The sequence below is a fragment of the Lipotes vexillifer genome, unplaced genomic scaffold, assembly GCF_000442215.2.
Source record: "Lipotes vexillifer unplaced genomic scaffold, Lipotes_vexillifer_v1.1 scaffold1303, whole genome shotgun sequence".
Classification (NCBI taxonomy): domain Eukaryota; kingdom Metazoa; phylum Chordata; class Mammalia; order Artiodactyla; family Lipotidae; genus Lipotes; species Lipotes vexillifer.
Window position 1 is genome coordinate 564,200 of NW_006785848.1, and position 17,014 is coordinate 581,213.

The window sequence follows — 17,014 nt, forward strand, 5'->3', positions numbered from 1 at the left end:
CAGGGGAACAGCAGCCATTGCCTGCATTTCTAACCTTTTACCAGCTTCCTTTCATGCCAAGGAGAAACTAGGAACAAGAACACAGTAATATGATCCCCAGTTAGCATAAAATAAAAACAACCCAGCCATGTTTTCCATGGGCTTTTCCAACCTCAAACGAAATGCATGAAGCAGGGAGAAAGAGATAAAAATACATGCATGGAACTATAAATGTACATACTGTCTGTGTATGTACAGCCAATCATCCTGACGCAAATGAGTATCTGTCTCTAGGAAAACCAAGCAGTCAGATGTAGAAATCTGAGAATTTTCGCTTTCCAAAGTGCAGTCTGTGTACAGACAGGAAGGGATAGTGCCCTGATGACTCAGTGGGGAAGGGGTTAAGTCCTCAGCCATCCTGTTCTAAAGTGATTTATGATGATGTGCAGAGTTTCAAAACTCGCCACCACCCCCCCAGTCCGACCCCAAAGAACAGCGCCTCTCTCTCCCCCCGTCCAGGCTCAGGCTCACCATGCTGAAATGGGAAGGAGGCGGCGTTTCGCTGATCTGTTAAATTCTTAGTGAAGTTTCCTTGATTTCCAGTGGCTGCTGTTGTTTGAGTTTGGTTTGGATCAAAACTGAGGTTGTCCTGGCATTGCTGGGACTGAATCCAGGCAGGAGGAAGAAGAAAAAGAAGGAGGAAAGGAGAGAAAAAGGTGGGAAGAAATAAAGGGAGGAGAGAAGCGTAAGGAAAAGAAAAAAGTCCTTTTTCAACATCACATTCCTGTGTTTTCCCTCAGCCTGGAAACTATATTAATCCCAGTGCTTTTACGCTCGGAAACAAAGGGACTAAGCCAGACTGTGGGGGAAAGGGTGATAAGAAGGATCCTGGAGCTCGAAAAAGAGAAAGAGCGAGATTCAGAAATAGCTGGGGCTCCACTTTAAGGGGCGTCCGGTACTGTCGGACGGGGGCATTGGCACACACAGACACACAAGCCTGAGCAGAAAGAAGCTGCAGACAAATGGAGGTGCAAAGACTTAAAAGGACAGCTCCTTTCACCTCATTCTACTTGTCAAGAAGGTAAAAAGGCACAACCAGAAAGAAAAGAAGAAAGCTCAGCCCTCAGGTCCAGACAGGCGGTGGTCTGCGTGTGGCTTTGGGAGCTGGAGCTGCAGTACACCCCTTTGTATCGGACAGCCTCGCAAAGGAGAAAGAGAGCTGGGAGGAAAAGTATTTCATCTAGGCACTGTCCTGGGAGCACACTTCAGATTGCTTTTTAAAGCCTCTGCATTCCATCTCCATGAGCCACCATGTAAGTGTGTACTCCTGCCTGTCTTTGCTGTGCTTGTTTGTTTCTTTGTCGCTTATTTGAAGAAATGAAACGGGAATGTTGTCATAATTGATATGCTCAGTGTGCATTTTCTCTGGAGCATCAGACAGTCAGTTGAAACAGTGCAAGCATGTTGAATGGGTCTCCTGCTTAATATAGCTGTCTCTGCTAAGCACTGACAAATTACAGGGACTTAAATGCAACAGGATCGCATCCGACTTTCCATTCCCTGACCTGCCTCCTTCTCCGTCTCTAACCTCCCCCTTCCCCTCCCCCTGGCCAAGATAGAGAAAGAGATAATGCCCAGCTCTGTTAGCAATTAAATGATTTTCTTTCTTTCTTTTTTTACTCTGCCCTCCCCTTTCTGTCTGTTGACCCCGCTGCCTCCCCAAAGTGGATTGCACAATGACATGGAGAATGGGACCCAGTTTTACCATGCTACTGGCATTGTGGCTGGTGTGCGGATCAGAACCCCACGCGCATGCCGTGAATAGAGGGAGCCGCGGAGGGCAGAAAGCGCCTCCGGTTTCCCCCGTCAACAGAAGGCCAGCTCGGTTACTGAGGCACACGGGGAGGTCTCAGGGAATTGAGAGAACCACTCCGGAAGAACCAAACCTCCAGCCTCTCCAGAGAAGGAGGAGCGTACCGGTGTTGAGAGTGGCTCATGCCCCGGCACCGTCAGCCTCCCTGGGTATCCACGGGGCCCCGGTGAGAACTGAGCGGAGACCAGCAGCCCGGAGCTCTCCCCGTGAGATGGTCCGAGATGAGGGGTCTTCAGCTCGGTCAAGAATGTTGCGCTTCCCGTCTGGCTCCAGCTCTCCCAACATCCTTGCCAGCTTTGCAGGGAAGAATAGGGTGTGGGTCATCTCGGCCCCCCACGCCTCGGAAGGCTACTACCGGCTCATGATGAGCCTGCTGAAGGACGACGTGTATTGTGAGCTGGCGGAAAGGCACATCCAGCAGATCGTGCTTTTCCACCGGGCAGGCGAGGAAGGAGGCAAGGTGCGCAGGATCACCACTGAGGGCCGGGTCCTGGAGCAGCCCCTGGACCCCAGCCTCATCCCGAAGCTGATGAGCTTCCTGAAGCTGGAGAAGGGCAAGTTTGGCATGGTGCTGTTGAAGAAGACGCTGCAGGTGGAAGAGCGCTACCCTTATCCGGTCAGGCTGGAGGCCATGTATGAGATCATCGACCAGGGCCCCATCCGCCGGATAGAGAAGATCAGGCAGAAGGGTTTTGTGCAAAAATGTAAGGCCTCCGGGGTAGAGGGCCAGGTGGTGGCGGAGGGGAACGATGGCGGAGAGGCAGGAAGGCCAGGCCTGAGCAGCGAGGAGCGGAAAGAGGAGCAGAGGAGAGCACAAGCGCTGCCAACCAGAGAGAGTCGGCTGAAGGCGATGAGAAGAGCGGCCACCGCCGCGGGGGCCCCTCCTCCACCGCCCACAACCCCACGGGCCGCCACCCTGCCCCCTGCTGCAGCCACAGCAGTGACTCGGGCCACCTCTCGGCCGGTGGCGGTAACTGCAAGACCTACAACCCCCGTGGGCTTTCCGACCACCCAGAGGCCCTGGACCCCCCGGGTGCACCCTTCCTCGGAGCCTCACAGGGCCTCGGCAACAGCCGAGGTGGCCACTGCCAGGGGCCCCGTGGCCTCCGAGAACCTCTACCCTCCACCCGGGAAGGAGCAGCCCAGGGAGAGGCCGCAGACCGCCCGGAGGCCCAGCAAGGCCACCGGCTTCGAGCGCTTCACGCCTGCCCCTCCCACCACCGTCTCCGAGCCCAGCACCAGGGCTGGCGCCGGCCGTTCCCAGGACAACCGCACCGACAGGTGGGAGCACGGCCCCCGGGACCCGAATGTGGGGCCGGGTCCTCACAAGCCCGCGAAGGGGAGACCTCCCCAAAAGAAAACCCGGGACAAAATCCTTAGCAATGAGTACGAGGGTAAGTATGACCTCAGCCGGCCGACCGCCTCTCAGCTGGCGGAGGAGTTGCAGGTGGGGAGTGTTGCCCCCCAAAAAGCGAAGGAGTCTAAAAAGCACGAAAAGCTTGAGAAACCCGAGAAGGAGAAGAAACAGAGGGTGAAGAGTGAGAAAGCAGACAAGTTACGCAAGAGTGAGAAGCAAGTGAAGGACAAGGCTGAGAAAAAGAGCAGGCAGGAGAAAGGGAAGAACAAGAAGAGAAAGGCGGGGAGGACCGGGAAGGACGGGCACCTGAAACCCGCGAAGCACTTCGCCCAGAGTCCCGGGAAGTCGGTGACCGACCTGCTGGGGCCCTTGGAAGGCAAACGAAGGCTCCTGGTAAGTAATCTTCTCCTTGGCATTGTTCTGTGGGCCGGGGCAGTGTCCGGGCTTGGTGTGTTATTTTTCTAAAATCACATTGTTGGATGGCAGCCTGTGGCTGAACGGGTGCTGTGTTCACGCTATGATCGTGAGGTTTGTCGAGGAAAGCCAGCCAGGCCAGTGGTTCCTTTTGGTTAAGATATTCTATGAGCCTCTATCCACACAGACCCGCGGCCCTAAGTACAGAATCAATGACTGGGGGATCTTAGCCATGAGCCCAGGGAAGCGCACCTGTACTCAGCTTCTTCCAAACCCATCAGGCCCATCCGCACTTTACTGCTCTCTTCCACAGGACAGTGGAAAGATACGCAGGAGGACACCGCTCCCTTTTGCCAAGTGCAAAGAAAATAAAAGAATACCTAAAGTGGAATGCACTGGCCGTGGTCACAATTTAGGAAAAGCGTTTCTCCCTGCATGAGCTAAAAACTAGAAGCATGTGCACGGGTAAATGGCAGGTGTCCTCCTTTCCCCCCTAATTAGGTATATATCAGCAGTTGGAAGACTCAAAGGGGAAAGTAGAGCAGCCTGGCTGGGGAGTGGGTATGACGGGAGTGGGGAAGGGTCCTTGCTGGTCTGCCCTCACGAATATACTTTTAAAAGCAGCTGGCTAAAATCTTCTTCCCTAAAGGCTGCCTCCCCCACTGCTTTGCCACCATCCAAAGAATGACACCAGAACCTAGTCAGACCCAGGAGGGCTGTGCACAGGAATGAGCACCATCTTAAACGCACAGGCGTTCTCATCAGTGTAGAGAAAGGCTCCTCTTCTCTCAATGTCCCCTTGCCCCTATTTTAGTGCCCTTCCAAGAAGGGCACCAAAAAGGGGCTAGGGGCCCTTTTTTGCCCCTAGCTTCTTAATGTTACATTTTACTCCAGGCTGTCTAGGAGGAAAAGGGCATAATGCAGTTAATTCAGAGAACAAGATCAGCAAATGGATGTTGGGTAACCTGAGTCAGGAAGCTAGCTGGGTGGAAGGGAGCTGTCCCATGCCATTGAGGACAGCATCTATCCTGAAGACACAAGGTGACTCCATGCCCTGCGTTCCTGCCCCCGAAAGAGATGGCATCTCTTAGAGGGTCTTTTAGTTTTTCCAGCCAAATTTGGATAAATGATCTGAGCAAAGTGACTCTGGTGTCCATGTATCTTTAGTGGTTTCAAAAAGTTACATGTGCATTTGAAATGCTATTCAGAGCAGAGTCCCTTGTGATATTTATCATGGGTGGGGCATATCCCCAGATTCTCTTAGCTATGTCATCCATAGTGTGTGTATCTATGTATTAGAACAAAGCCTAAGTTTTGTTTGATTCTACAGGTTCATGTGTGTGTGTGTGATGTGTGTGTGTGTGTCTTTTTACATATTTTTTGTATGTTGTTACCTCGTTTTTCACCAGAGCCTTAAAGTAACTATGTAAACTTAGGTTAGCAGAGGATAGGCTGACTGTTAGAGTAGTTTGACAGCTGCTTGGTTATCCCCAGAGTACACAGGTTTCCAGTCAGAACCAGAAGAATCACTGGTTTCAGAGTAGAATTCTACCTAGTACAGAAACTCTGGGGGCAAAGTGCTCTCTTTGGGGTATGGGAAAGCATTAGTAGTGTGCTCTATTGCTCTCTTCCTGAGTACCTGGGACTTTGTCCAGCCTACTAAAGCATATCACCCAACCCTGGCCATTTGGCCAGCAGGGCAAACAGAGTGTTCCTCATGGTCAGGTTTTAACCAGGCGGGAAATAATCATGGGTAAAATGTCAGGATTGTAATTGTGCACCCATCTGGCAAATACTTCCACCGCCCCTAGCTTGTGAGTCAGAAGAAAGGGGTTTTCATACTATATCCCTGATATTAGTCATGCCTTTCATTTCTCTCTCTTTCTCTCCACTCCCTTAGTCAGGGATTTGAAAGCCCAGCTGAGTCTTTTCTGCTTTTAACAGTATCCCTGATCATAAATTTCTAGCAAATGAAACTCAAGCGACAGGTTCTGCTGATGTCATGTGAGGCAAAACAAAAACCAGCTGGGATTGCTCATGGCAATGTTGCTCTTTGGGGTTGGACAGAGAACTGGGATTGTTATTAGAAAGAAAATACCAACAGGAGGCATTTCAGTCCCACGTGTGCTCAGCTGATGATCATATCAGAACTGTGTTCTCTGAAGAGCTAATGATGTCTAGAATGAGAATGGATTAGAAAAGACATGATAAAAGAAACACAACATAAAGTCAAAAGATGGAGAGAAAAGTGTCTTTTTCACCAGACAGAGAGGAGACCAGTGTCTCTGGGTGAAAGATTTTGCCGGTGCCGTTTATCTTTTTTCCATTCATTTTTCCTGTCAAGCATGGCTGATGTTATTCAGGAAGTTTCAGTGATTCAATTAATATTCATTAAGCCTCAGCAGCCTCCAAGCTGTTAAAGTACAGCTGACAACATAGCCCTCCAACTGGCCTCAACCTAACCCAGTGTGCTCAAACTGAAATGAGGTTTGCATTCCAAGAAGCTGTGCTGGCCCTTTAGCTCACCTTTCCAGATTTTCAGTAACTTGGTGCCCGACTACAGTTAACCTACTGCTTTGCATTTCTCTATATCATTATTTAGATGTGAAAACATCACATAACTGCTACTTAACTACTTAGAGAAACACTGGCAGAGATGTTATAGGTTATGGTCAGGTGAACAGCATCCTAATGGGCTTCAAAAGGAGCTTCAGGTAGAGCCAGGTGTCCTATTCTTAGGCCAGAGGTCAAGCCTCCAAACCCTCTGCCTCTCAGCCTGTCAGCTGAAAGGGGCACATCCTGCAAGGTGCTTTGCTGAGACTGTGGATTAACTTTCACAACCGTCCCATGAGGAAGGACTAATCAACTCCATTTACAGACGAGGCAACAGAAGCTTAGACAAGTTGAGAAGTTTCCCAAGGTGTATAGCTAATACGTGACAAAGCCAGAATTAGAACTGAGGTCTGTTTGATTCTTAAAACTGAGGGTCAAACCACTTCCCCGTTCTGCCTTCCCATGGGTGTGAGCTTATCATGGGCATATGCCATAAGGAGAAGGGGAAACTGAGAAATGAGCCTGTTCGTTAGTAATACGGATATTTTGAAATTCATTTTCAACCTTGAATTACTCATATAAAGGGTGAGGTACACCAACTGTCAACATTTTGTGTTGAGCACCAATGTACAGGTTCTGTCTTTGATACCCAGCTAGTTCTTTGCACCTCAACTCACCGGCTTTCCACACAGTCAGTGGAGAACAATAGATTGAATCCCAGTTAACCTAATCCCTCAGACTGGTCGGTGTTGGTTTGGGGGTGACAACAGTGAGAATATAGATGAGCTGTTTATCACTAAAACACTGGAGTCCGGAGTGTAGCTGAAAAGCCATCATGTTGTGCCCTGAGATCTACCTACTTGTCAATGAGCAAGAGGGCTCATTACGCCAAAGTACATAGATTCAAGTTCAAGTTTAAGCATTCTTTGAAGACTGAATCTCCCGTAATTCAAGTACGTTAATACTTTTAACCTTACCTCAGAAATTTGGATATTGGGACAACAATCTACTTATTTGGTTTAATTTTAGAAAAGGATATAAAGCTCCGGTTTACTAAGGCAGACCACCAGCTGGGATGCTATTTCTCAGAATCCTGTCCTAGTATTTTGAGCTTAACACAGTATTTGGAATAAGTTGAGACTTAAAATATCTTCCCCCTGACATCTTCACATTCCTGTTTGTGCCCTTAACTTATGCAACCTGGCTCCAGTATACTCTGAGGCTGCTTGTGCCAACACACCAGTTGGAACAGAAACATGAAAAAGAACAACACAATTCTAAATTCACTTTACATGCCCTGATTTATCACCACCAAACTGGAAAGAGGCCAAGTGCTAGACAATAATGTTTACTGAGAAGTTCTAGAATGCTCTTTTTAGGGAGCGGGGACTGGATACCATTTTAAACACTGTTTGAACTAGTGCCACGCTAGAAAATGAATGGGACGTAGATGTCAACACACAGGCAAAGAGCCCCTGAAATACGTTCAGTTGATCAGCCTCTTTTACTTTCTGTGCTGCAAACTCGAGGAGCAGATTGAACATAAGGGAGAGTGTCTTTACCAACGGTTCGTGGGCTGCATCTTGACTTTCATAACCAGGAAACCACTCCTCTGGCTGGAATGATCTGTGTAGCCTGAGGAACGGGGGCCAGAATTGTGCTTCTACTGTCTGCAGGGCAATGGTGGGGCCGGAGCTTCAGTGCCCTGAAGAATGGATCCTCTGGTTGGGGAGATATGACATAAACATGAAACGTAGTGGTAAAAGGAAATACGTAACTTTCAGGTGAGCCGTGCAGGCAGTAAGAACAGTAATTAAAAGGAGAAAGTGAGCATTGTGGGCTAGAAGACACTTTAAGGAGGATGCTGCATTTGAAGAATGACTCCGATTCTGATGAGATGGAAGGGTGGGGAGGACTTTCTGGGTGAGAAGGGTGACATGGGTGAAGGCAGAGGAAGGAACGTGAGTGAATTTTTCAGAGGCAACATACATCTATGATGCTCTGGTGCACGCAGCCTGTATATATATTATATAGAATATATATACTAATGTATGTGCTTGATTCTCACTACTTTATGAGCTCATAGGGAAGTTGTTCCACAGTAAAGATGAGAAAACTAAGGTTCAGAATGTTAAGTGGCCTTGTTGAGGTTACAGAGTAGCCAGGGGTTGAGCTAGGACTAAAATGCAGGCCTTCCAATTTTGACTGCAATCACCCTTTCTCCGTGCCACTCTGCACAGATTCCTCTCATTTCACAATTTAGGCCGCTCTGGCTACAGGGTGAAGAGGTCACGTAAGGGAGGAATAGGAGGAAAGTTAGCTAGAGAAAGCCTGAGGCCAGGTTGTGGAGGGCTGGAAGCTAGGAAATGAGTCATGCTAAATAAATGTCACCTCACGGGTGGGTTAAGTCTTCCTTGGGCAAAGGGCCTGAGGTGAAAGTAAACATCAGAGCCCTTTATTTATTTAAGTACAGCTCCCACTGGGTATCCAGGGCCTAAGGCTACTGTATTCAGAGATACATGGGAGAAGCTGCCATGTAGGGGAGAATGAGGTTCTATTTGATTACATATTCTCTGAAATTCTCAATTATGCACAAGGGGGAGAAAATGACCAAAGGGGGCTTTGAGGACTCTTAAAATCCTGTCCTATCATGGTTTGTCCACGTACTGTAAGGGTCCATGAATGGAATGGAGTCTATGTATGGATTTGAAGTTACAGAGGCAGGTAATTATCAGTCTTCTAGCATATATTCTAAATATGGGCCTATCCTTCTTTTAGAACAGGGAGTCCAGACTCATTACCAGTAAATCTTACCTTCGTTTTTTTACTCTTTTGTGTTCTCACTTAAACATTCATTTAATTTATTTTAATATAGTGTATCTGTGAACAAAAAAAAGCCAGAAAGAAAAAACTAAAACATACCAACTAAAAACAAAACTCCTGGATATGGGCTACCATGAAAACCTAAAGAATTATTTTCAAATGTCATGTAGCTAATTAAAAAACGAACAAAGTGAAAATACCATCACTATATCTTTTTAGAGCCACCTTAAATCTTTTTCTAAGGCTAAGTATGAATCAATGAATAAATAAGGGGAAATTTTATTATTCTCCTCTTGGGAAATTATTTTTCTAAAACAAGCATTTCCTACTCGACCTGTCCATCTGAGGAGGTATATAAACACAAAATCAAAGATAGATGAAATCGGGGCTTCCCTGGTGGCGCAGTGGTTGAGAATCTGCCTGCTAATGCAGGGGACACGGGTTCGAGCCCTGGTCTGGGAAGATCCCACATGCCGCGGAGCAACTAGGCCCGTGAGCCACACTGAGCCTGTATGTCTGGAGCCTGTGCTCCGCAGCAAGAGAGGCCGCGATAGTGAGAGGCCCGCGCACTGCTATGAAGAGTGGCCCCCACTTGCCACAACTAGAGAAAGCCCTCGCACAGAAACGAAGACCCAACACAGCCAAAAAATAAATAAATCAATAAATTTAAAGTAGCTAAAACCATTTACATTCCCACCAACAGTGTATGAACTTCCAGTTTCTCTACACATTAAAAAAAAAATAGATGAAATCATGTCTATTTAAGATAAATAACAATCTGAGAAGAACGAAACAAAACAAAACTTCATTCCGGAAAAACTTTGTTAATGTTCCACTCAAAAGCTATTGAACTCATTTTGATTTCCATGAAACATAGTATCTTCTCAAGCACAGAGAATTCTTAGAAGGGAAAGCCTGCAGGCAGCAATAAACACATCTCTGACAGAGCAAAATAAACAGCAGGATGAGCTGGGAGCAGATTTATTACCATTTTGATAAAGTATTCGATAAAGAGGTTAACAACATGGTGACTTTCCCTCTGCAAAATGCCAAGCTAATAGCCACAAACTTCAGAAATATTTTATAAGGTTAGATGGGTAAGTAGAAAAGTGGTTGACAAATTTGAATTGGTCAAATGAAAGAAACCGTATAGATGGTGGTCCAGTGGTTAGGACTCCATGCTTTCACTGCCAGTTCAATCCTGGCCTCTGAACTAATGATGAGCCTGCAAAAGGGTGAGTAGACAGTGTTTACTGTAGACATCAGCCTAATGAGCTAGTGGGGTTAGAGAGGTCAACAAAGACCTGGTCATCATCAGCATAAAACTTCATGTCCTTCCACTTCCAGGGTGAACAGCACATGCCCACACACTCATGGATTGTGGTACACAGTTCTGGTTTCTGCTCAGGAAAAACCTGGTAAAATTGGAGAAAGCTCGGGAAAAGGCAGCAAAAATAATCACCAGAGTCAAAAGGCTTTTATTTCGGGCTCGATTAAAACACTGAGGCATTCTTAGGGAGAGGGTTCAAGAGGAGAGCCCTAAAAAATAAGAGTATCCTCATTTTATCCAAAATAATGAAATATGTTTTCCCAGAGAGCTGGTGACTAAAGCATCTCTTTCTATTGCTCTATCTTCTCTTTCCCCAGAAAAAGTCAGAACTTCAAAGTGAGTGTGAGAGACACAGGGGCTAGGTGAAAAATACAGTTTTGAATTGGAGAGAAGGTTGAACTGAAAGAGTAAAACCCATCCTGTTCGAGGACTCCAACGTCAGACATCCACCACGAGCTCTATGCAGACCCAGTGTGACAATAACTATATTCTGTGACAAGACTGGGCCAAAAGGCGCCTAAAATTTCTCTGCAAGTTTGCCCGATAAAAATTCTAAGCCGTCGAATGTTCCATAGTGCCTAAGGCCTGTCTATGAAACTCAACCCCGTGAGACATGAAATAATAGTGGTAACCACTGAATTCATGAATGTCTGAGCAGCCAATTAAGATAATGAAGATCAAAATAGAGGGAGAAATGGGAATTCCCTGGTGGTCCAGTGGTTAGGACTCTGTGCTTCCACCGCAGGGGACACGGGTTTAATCCCTGGTTGGCGAACTAAGATCCTGCGTGCCATGGGTGGTGCAGAAAAAAAAAAAAAAAAAAAAAAAAAGAGAGAGAGAGAGAATACAGTCATTTAAAAACTAAATAAATAAAACATAAAACAGGAGAGATATCATTTATTGAACAATTGTCGCATGCCAAGTATCATGTAATGCTTACATCAGCCTTGCAAAAGAAGCATTCCTGTGCAGAGTTCACAAATGAGAAAACCAAGACATGTGGAGACTGGTAATGAAGGCAGACAATAGTGGAAATGAATAGAAAACTCTAAGCTGTCTGGAGTCATTAAAAAAAGGCCTTTCCAAATGGTCTCTTTTGGCCTTAATTATACTATCTATTCAACAAAACAATCTAGTTTCTTCGTTTAGGTGTCATTCACTACCAACCCTCTATTCCAAATCATCCCTTTGGCTTTTACCTCTGTGTGAAACTATCACCGTGAGTTACTATTTTCTTGCTTTCACCCTCCTCCAGCTGATCACTGCTCCCAAGGCTGAGAACAATATGTATGTGCAGCAGCGAGATGAGTATCTGGAAAGTTTCTGCAAGATGGCCACCAGGAAAGTCTCCGTGATCACCATCTTTGGCCCTGTCAACAACAGCAGCATGAAAATCGACCACTTCCAGCTAGGTTCTCTGAACCACTTTATTATATTATTGCTTTTCTCTCAGCTAAGGTGGGGCACACCTTATGGGAGAGGTCGGTGGGGAATCAAAAGGAAAATTCAGGTTTCAAGAGGGCTCTTTTCTTATGGTAACAAAGGTCAGTCTGCCTAATTACTGATATGTAGCCATTCTGAATGGCTCTGGTTTAAGTTTTGGGCACTTTAAAATGAAAACTATGCAAGCACTGTATGGTTTGAAAGTCAGTAAGATGGAGGAAAAGGGGAGAGAAGTAACACAGTGTGTCGGGGGCAGCCAGAGAGGTATCCTGACACTTTCTTCTGGATCCTGAGGCTTCCTTTTTTTTTTTTTTTTTTTTTTTTTTTTTGCGGTACGCGGGCCTCTCACTGTTGCGGAGCACAGGCTCCGGACGCGCAAGCTCAGGGGCCATGGTTCACGGGCCCAGCCGCTCCGTGGCATGTGGGATCCTCCCGGACCGGGGCACGAACCCGTGTCCCCTGCATTGGCAGGTGGACTCTCAGCCACTGCGCCACCAGGGAAGCCCATGAGTCTTCTTGCCTGTGAGCAGCACTATCTGATATTCCTGCAGCCTTTGTGCTGCAGGCGACTCCCTCACAGATGGGGTTCCTGCAGACCCTTGGGGGTCCTTGACTCTGGCCAGACTTGGGGGGAATGAGCCGGGGCTGAGAGAAGCTGTGAAGCTAAATGAAAAATCACTGGAAATACAGACTGAATGGCGCCCACGTCCTTTTGGAAAGCAGAGGGATTTGGCTGAATGTAGAGTTTTCACAATTTTTCATATTAATGATGCGTGTGAGGCGTACAGCTCAGCGTCAGGCAGCTAAGGTCTAACTCACTGCGTTCTCATGGGAACATGGCAAGGCTTACTGTGAGTAGTTATGCCTCATGGTCAGAAGCCCCACCTCTAACCCACCCAGTTTCTTTTATAACTATTACATCTCTAGAGCTTTTTTTTTTTTTTAAAAAAACGTTTTTTCTTACATGATTTCTCTACTTTTGTTTATTGTTGTTTCAACTATAATGAAAATCCGTCTTCTTGTACCATTTGCATATCCTACATATTTTCCATAAAATATATTTCATCTGAAAGCATATAAAACATACTTTTTCCGTTAGTTAACTTTTTTTTTTTCTGGCTGCACCGCGGCATGTGGGATCTTAGTTCCCTGACCGGGGATCAAACCCACGCCCCCTGCAGTGGAAGTGCAGAGTCTTAACCACTGGACCACCAGGGAAGTCCGTCCATTAGTTAACATTTAACTTCATTACATGTAACATGTTACCTCACATATTTTTCTGTCATGTGATCTTGGTATCATTGAACACATATCAGTCATAATTATGTCATGATAATGTCAACTTGATTTTAATATAGTCTAGCTTTCTAAATCATATTTTTTTATTGCGGTAAAAACACTCAGCATGAGATCTATCCTCTTAACTAATTTTTAAGTGCACAATACAGTATTGTTTAGTATAGGTACAGTGTTGGCCAGCAGGTCTCCCAAATTTATTTGGGTTTGGAGTTTGTTATGCATTCTCTATTTTTTTTTCTTTTTTTTTTTTTTTGCGGTACGCGGGCCTCTCACTGTTGTGGCCTCTCCCATTGCGGAGCACAGGCTCCGGACGTGCAGGCTCAGCGGCCATGGCTCACGGGCCCAGCTGCTCCGCAGCATGTGGGATCTTCCCGGATCGGGGCACGAACACGTGTCCCCTGAATCAGCAGGCGGACTCCCAATCACTGCGCCACCAGGGAAGCCCGCATTCTCTATTTTTATTAGCTCACTTTTCCCTGAGATAGTTCTAAAGGAAAATAAATAGCATCCTTTCCAATGTCCTCTCATAAATCATTGTGGATCAGTGATTGGTTTGTGGACATTTATCTCTGTGCTGTATGTATGTCTGGGAGGGAGAACAAAAAGAGAGCGAGAGAGAGAGAGAATGTCCTTACCAACAATAACAATAATCATACAAACAAAAGACACAAAAGAAGTTCTAGAGTTAAAGAAAGAGGTTCAAATCCACGGTCACAATGTATTTGTTGTGTGACTTTGGGCAAGTTATTTCCTAAGTCTCAGCTTAGAACATAGTTATATACATTTCAAAGGTGATGGTGAGGATTTAATAAGAAATTATATGTAATTACCTGTCATATAATAAGTACTACTATTGTGGTCATCACCACCATTTGATCTGGCAGGCATCTGGAGATCAATGAGCTGTCACAGGGACTAGAGCACGTATAATTGAAAAATACTTGTAATTGCTTTCTGCTAATTACACAGCATTGACAGGAAACCCTCACAACTGGTTCTCAGGGTCAGGCTGCATTACTACTCTTGGTGACAAAACTGAAGCCCAAGAGGAACTTCTCTAATGGTCCTGTGGCTAAGACTCCGTGCTCCCAATGCAGGGGGCCCGGGTTTGATCCCTGGTCAGGGAACTAGATCTTGCATGCATGCCGCAACTAATGCTCCCACGTGCAGCAACAAAGATCCCGTGTGCCGCAACTAAGGCCCGGCACAGCCAAAATAAATAAACTAATATTAAAAGAAAAAATTTTTTAAATGGTGTATTAAAAAAAGAAAAAACTGAAGCCCAAGAGACTAATACTACAAAGCCACATATTCTGCGGTTAACTGGGAGTCAACCATTGGCTTCCTGGATTTTCAAATAGTAGCATGAGCCAGTGAGCTTGGTTATAATCCAGATGTCTAGAGAGGAAGTAGGTATTCACTCCAGTACAGAAACATGCTGGCTGGTGATGAAAGCCTTCCTCCACCAGGTGTTCCCAGTGTCAAATATGTTACGTACCAACTCACACAAAGAATTGTCATTCCTTATTTCAGAGAAGTTTGGAAAAATCATTATATCTTCCACCTCAACCTCTACATGGTCCTAACTGTTACAAGCACTTGGTGCTGCGTTGGCAACATTTTAACATTAACCCTGCTGTCTTTTAGACATCTGGATTGAATATGAACTGTAGACGACTGAGATTTTCTTTTCTGCTTTATTGGAAATCAGGTATTGTGATTTGGGTGTTTGCCACTTACTGAATGGCAGCTTGGACATGATTTGGGGGCCTCTTATTTTGTTCCTCATCTAATTCCTGGAAGGCCTTTCTCTCCTTGTGTCATGGCCCAGGTTACCCTTATGGGGAAGGCTGTAGTACTTTCAGCCATGACTGGGAGTCAGCCATGGGAAAACAGGAGTTGGCATGTGCCATGGTCTCAGTGAACCAATCTCCAGCCTTGACCGATTTTCAGCTGGAAATCTATCAGATGGCCTTACTTTCCTCAAAATAAATCAGGCACTCTCTACTCTTCCAGTCTTTTACTGGTCCTTAAAAGCAGAGGCCCACATCCAACTACAGTGTGGGCTGTACTCATCAGCTGGCCTGTCTTGCTAAATGTATTTGAGTTATAGATGATGGACCTACAAACACCAGGAAACTTACTTTAAGGTTTCAGTCATTATTCGTTCTTGAGCAAATTCCAATGCAGAATAAGGCCATCTGGTTTTGCCAGCCCAGAGTATATTATACGTGAGGGTTTGGAATGACCTAACACAAAAATAAAAAAAAAATAAAAAAAAAAAAACCCCAAAACCAAAAGACGAACAATAGAATGACCTAACACAATTAAAGGCATTCTTAATTGTTAGAGATATTGAAAGTATCAATCTAAGATAGGAATATTGATGTCTATGTTAAGAGAATGAATTATAGACAAAGTTTGTCAGGTAGGAAGGAGTTCCTAGCTAAAGGCATTTATTGCAGAATGAAAAGAGAAGTGAGGAAAGCACAGCAGGCATGTAAATATATATATATATTTATGTGCTTAGCAAAATGTAGAGATGAAAAATATTTTGACACTGGTATTGATCACCAAATTTTAAGAGTTAGAACACAGGACATTCTTATGGGCAAAGGCAGTTTTTTGATAGTTTCTTTTTTTTTTTTTCGGTGCGCGGGCCTCTCACTGCTGTGGCCTCTCCCATTGCGGAGCACAGGCTCCAGAGGCACAGGCTCAGCGGCCATGGCTCACTGGCCCAGCCGCTCCGCGGCACGTGGGATCCTCGCAGACCGGGGCACGAACCCGTGTCCCCTGCATCGGCAGGCGGACTCTCAACCACTGTGCCACCAGGGAAGCCCTGATAGTTTCTTTTGAAAGAAGAAAAAAAGGGAGGTGGAAAAGTTTATGGAAGTGTAATGTGGCAACAAGGAGAGACAGTGTTGATTCCTTATTCATGTGAGTAGAGAATTCCTAGGTGAATCTATAACACAACTTTCCTAAGTGAGACATTTCAGCCTAAAATACTCTACCTTCGATCCTGTTAAAGAGAATTGTTCTTTATGAACAGCCTCACGACCATCAGGATCCATAACAATGCAGAAATGCTGCTTTCCCACAGGAGCACCTGAAAAATTGACCCTTTGCCCCAATTCCTCCTTTCTCCAGTGGTGACTATGCCTGGCAGCTGCCTTCTCTAGACCCTGCCACCCTGTGCCGGGAGACAAGGCTGGGTGAGTGATCAGATTTCCAGACACTGCCTGTGGTCTCCCTCTCTGTTTATTCAGTCTTTGATTATCAATCACTCCGTGCCCTAGAGGCTGGGGAGGCTGCCCCCTAACTTGTCCAGTCATCCCATTCAACATCAAGTGTATCAGTGTCAAGATCAACCCCTGCAAGCAAGGGGTGAAAAACACGTGATAAGTCAAGTGTATAAAACAAGTGCTTGAAGAATGTGGTGGAGGGATAAGCTCTTCCAATTGCAGTCATCACAGTACTGTATGTATCACAGAATTTTGAAAAGGGGGTGGATTTAAAGGAGGAGCCTTGGAACTGAGTAGATTTTTTTGATAGATGGTGGCTCTATCATAGGTGCTTTTTGTTTTTATTCTTTTTTTAAACAAATGATACATGTTTTGGATTCCAAAGTCAGAGCTACATAAAAAGGCATACACAGACAAGTCTTACACCCGTTCCTGACCCTTTACCTTGTTACTCTCCGTCCCCATAGGAATATTTATGATTCCTTGTTTATCCATTTAATGCTTGTTTGTGCAAACACAAATGAATATAAATACCTATATTCCTCTTCTCTCTCTCTCTCTTTTTTTAACAGGAAACTGTTTTATTACCTTGGCTGGGAAAGACCTTTTTTTTCTTTTAAATTGAAGTATAGTTGATTTACAAAGTTGTGTTAGTTCCACGTATACAACAAAGTGTATATATATATATATATATATATATA

The 17,014-nt window shown here is 45.5% G+C and overlaps 1 protein-coding gene across 2 annotated transcripts in view; it reads left to right on the forward strand.

The window, feature by feature from the left end:
- Window positions 1-323: 323 nt before the first annotated feature.
- The window catches only part of CCDC80 (coiled-coil domain containing 80), a 34,821-nt gene continuing 18,130 nt past the window's right edge, over window positions 324-17,014 (forward strand). Inside the window, exons 1-3 of one of the 2 annotated variants that reach the window (XM_007458157.1) lie at window positions 324-1,292; window positions 1,705-3,602; window positions 11,585-11,741. In XM_007458157.1, the coding sequence (XP_007458219.1) occupies window positions 1,716-3,602; window positions 11,585-11,741 (2,044 nt within the window). In that variant the 5' untranslated portion in view covers window positions 324-1,292; window positions 1,705-1,715. The remainder of the gene's footprint in view (window positions 1,293-1,704; window positions 3,603-11,584; window positions 11,742-17,014) is intronic. The other variant, XM_007458158.1, reaches the window with a different exon arrangement.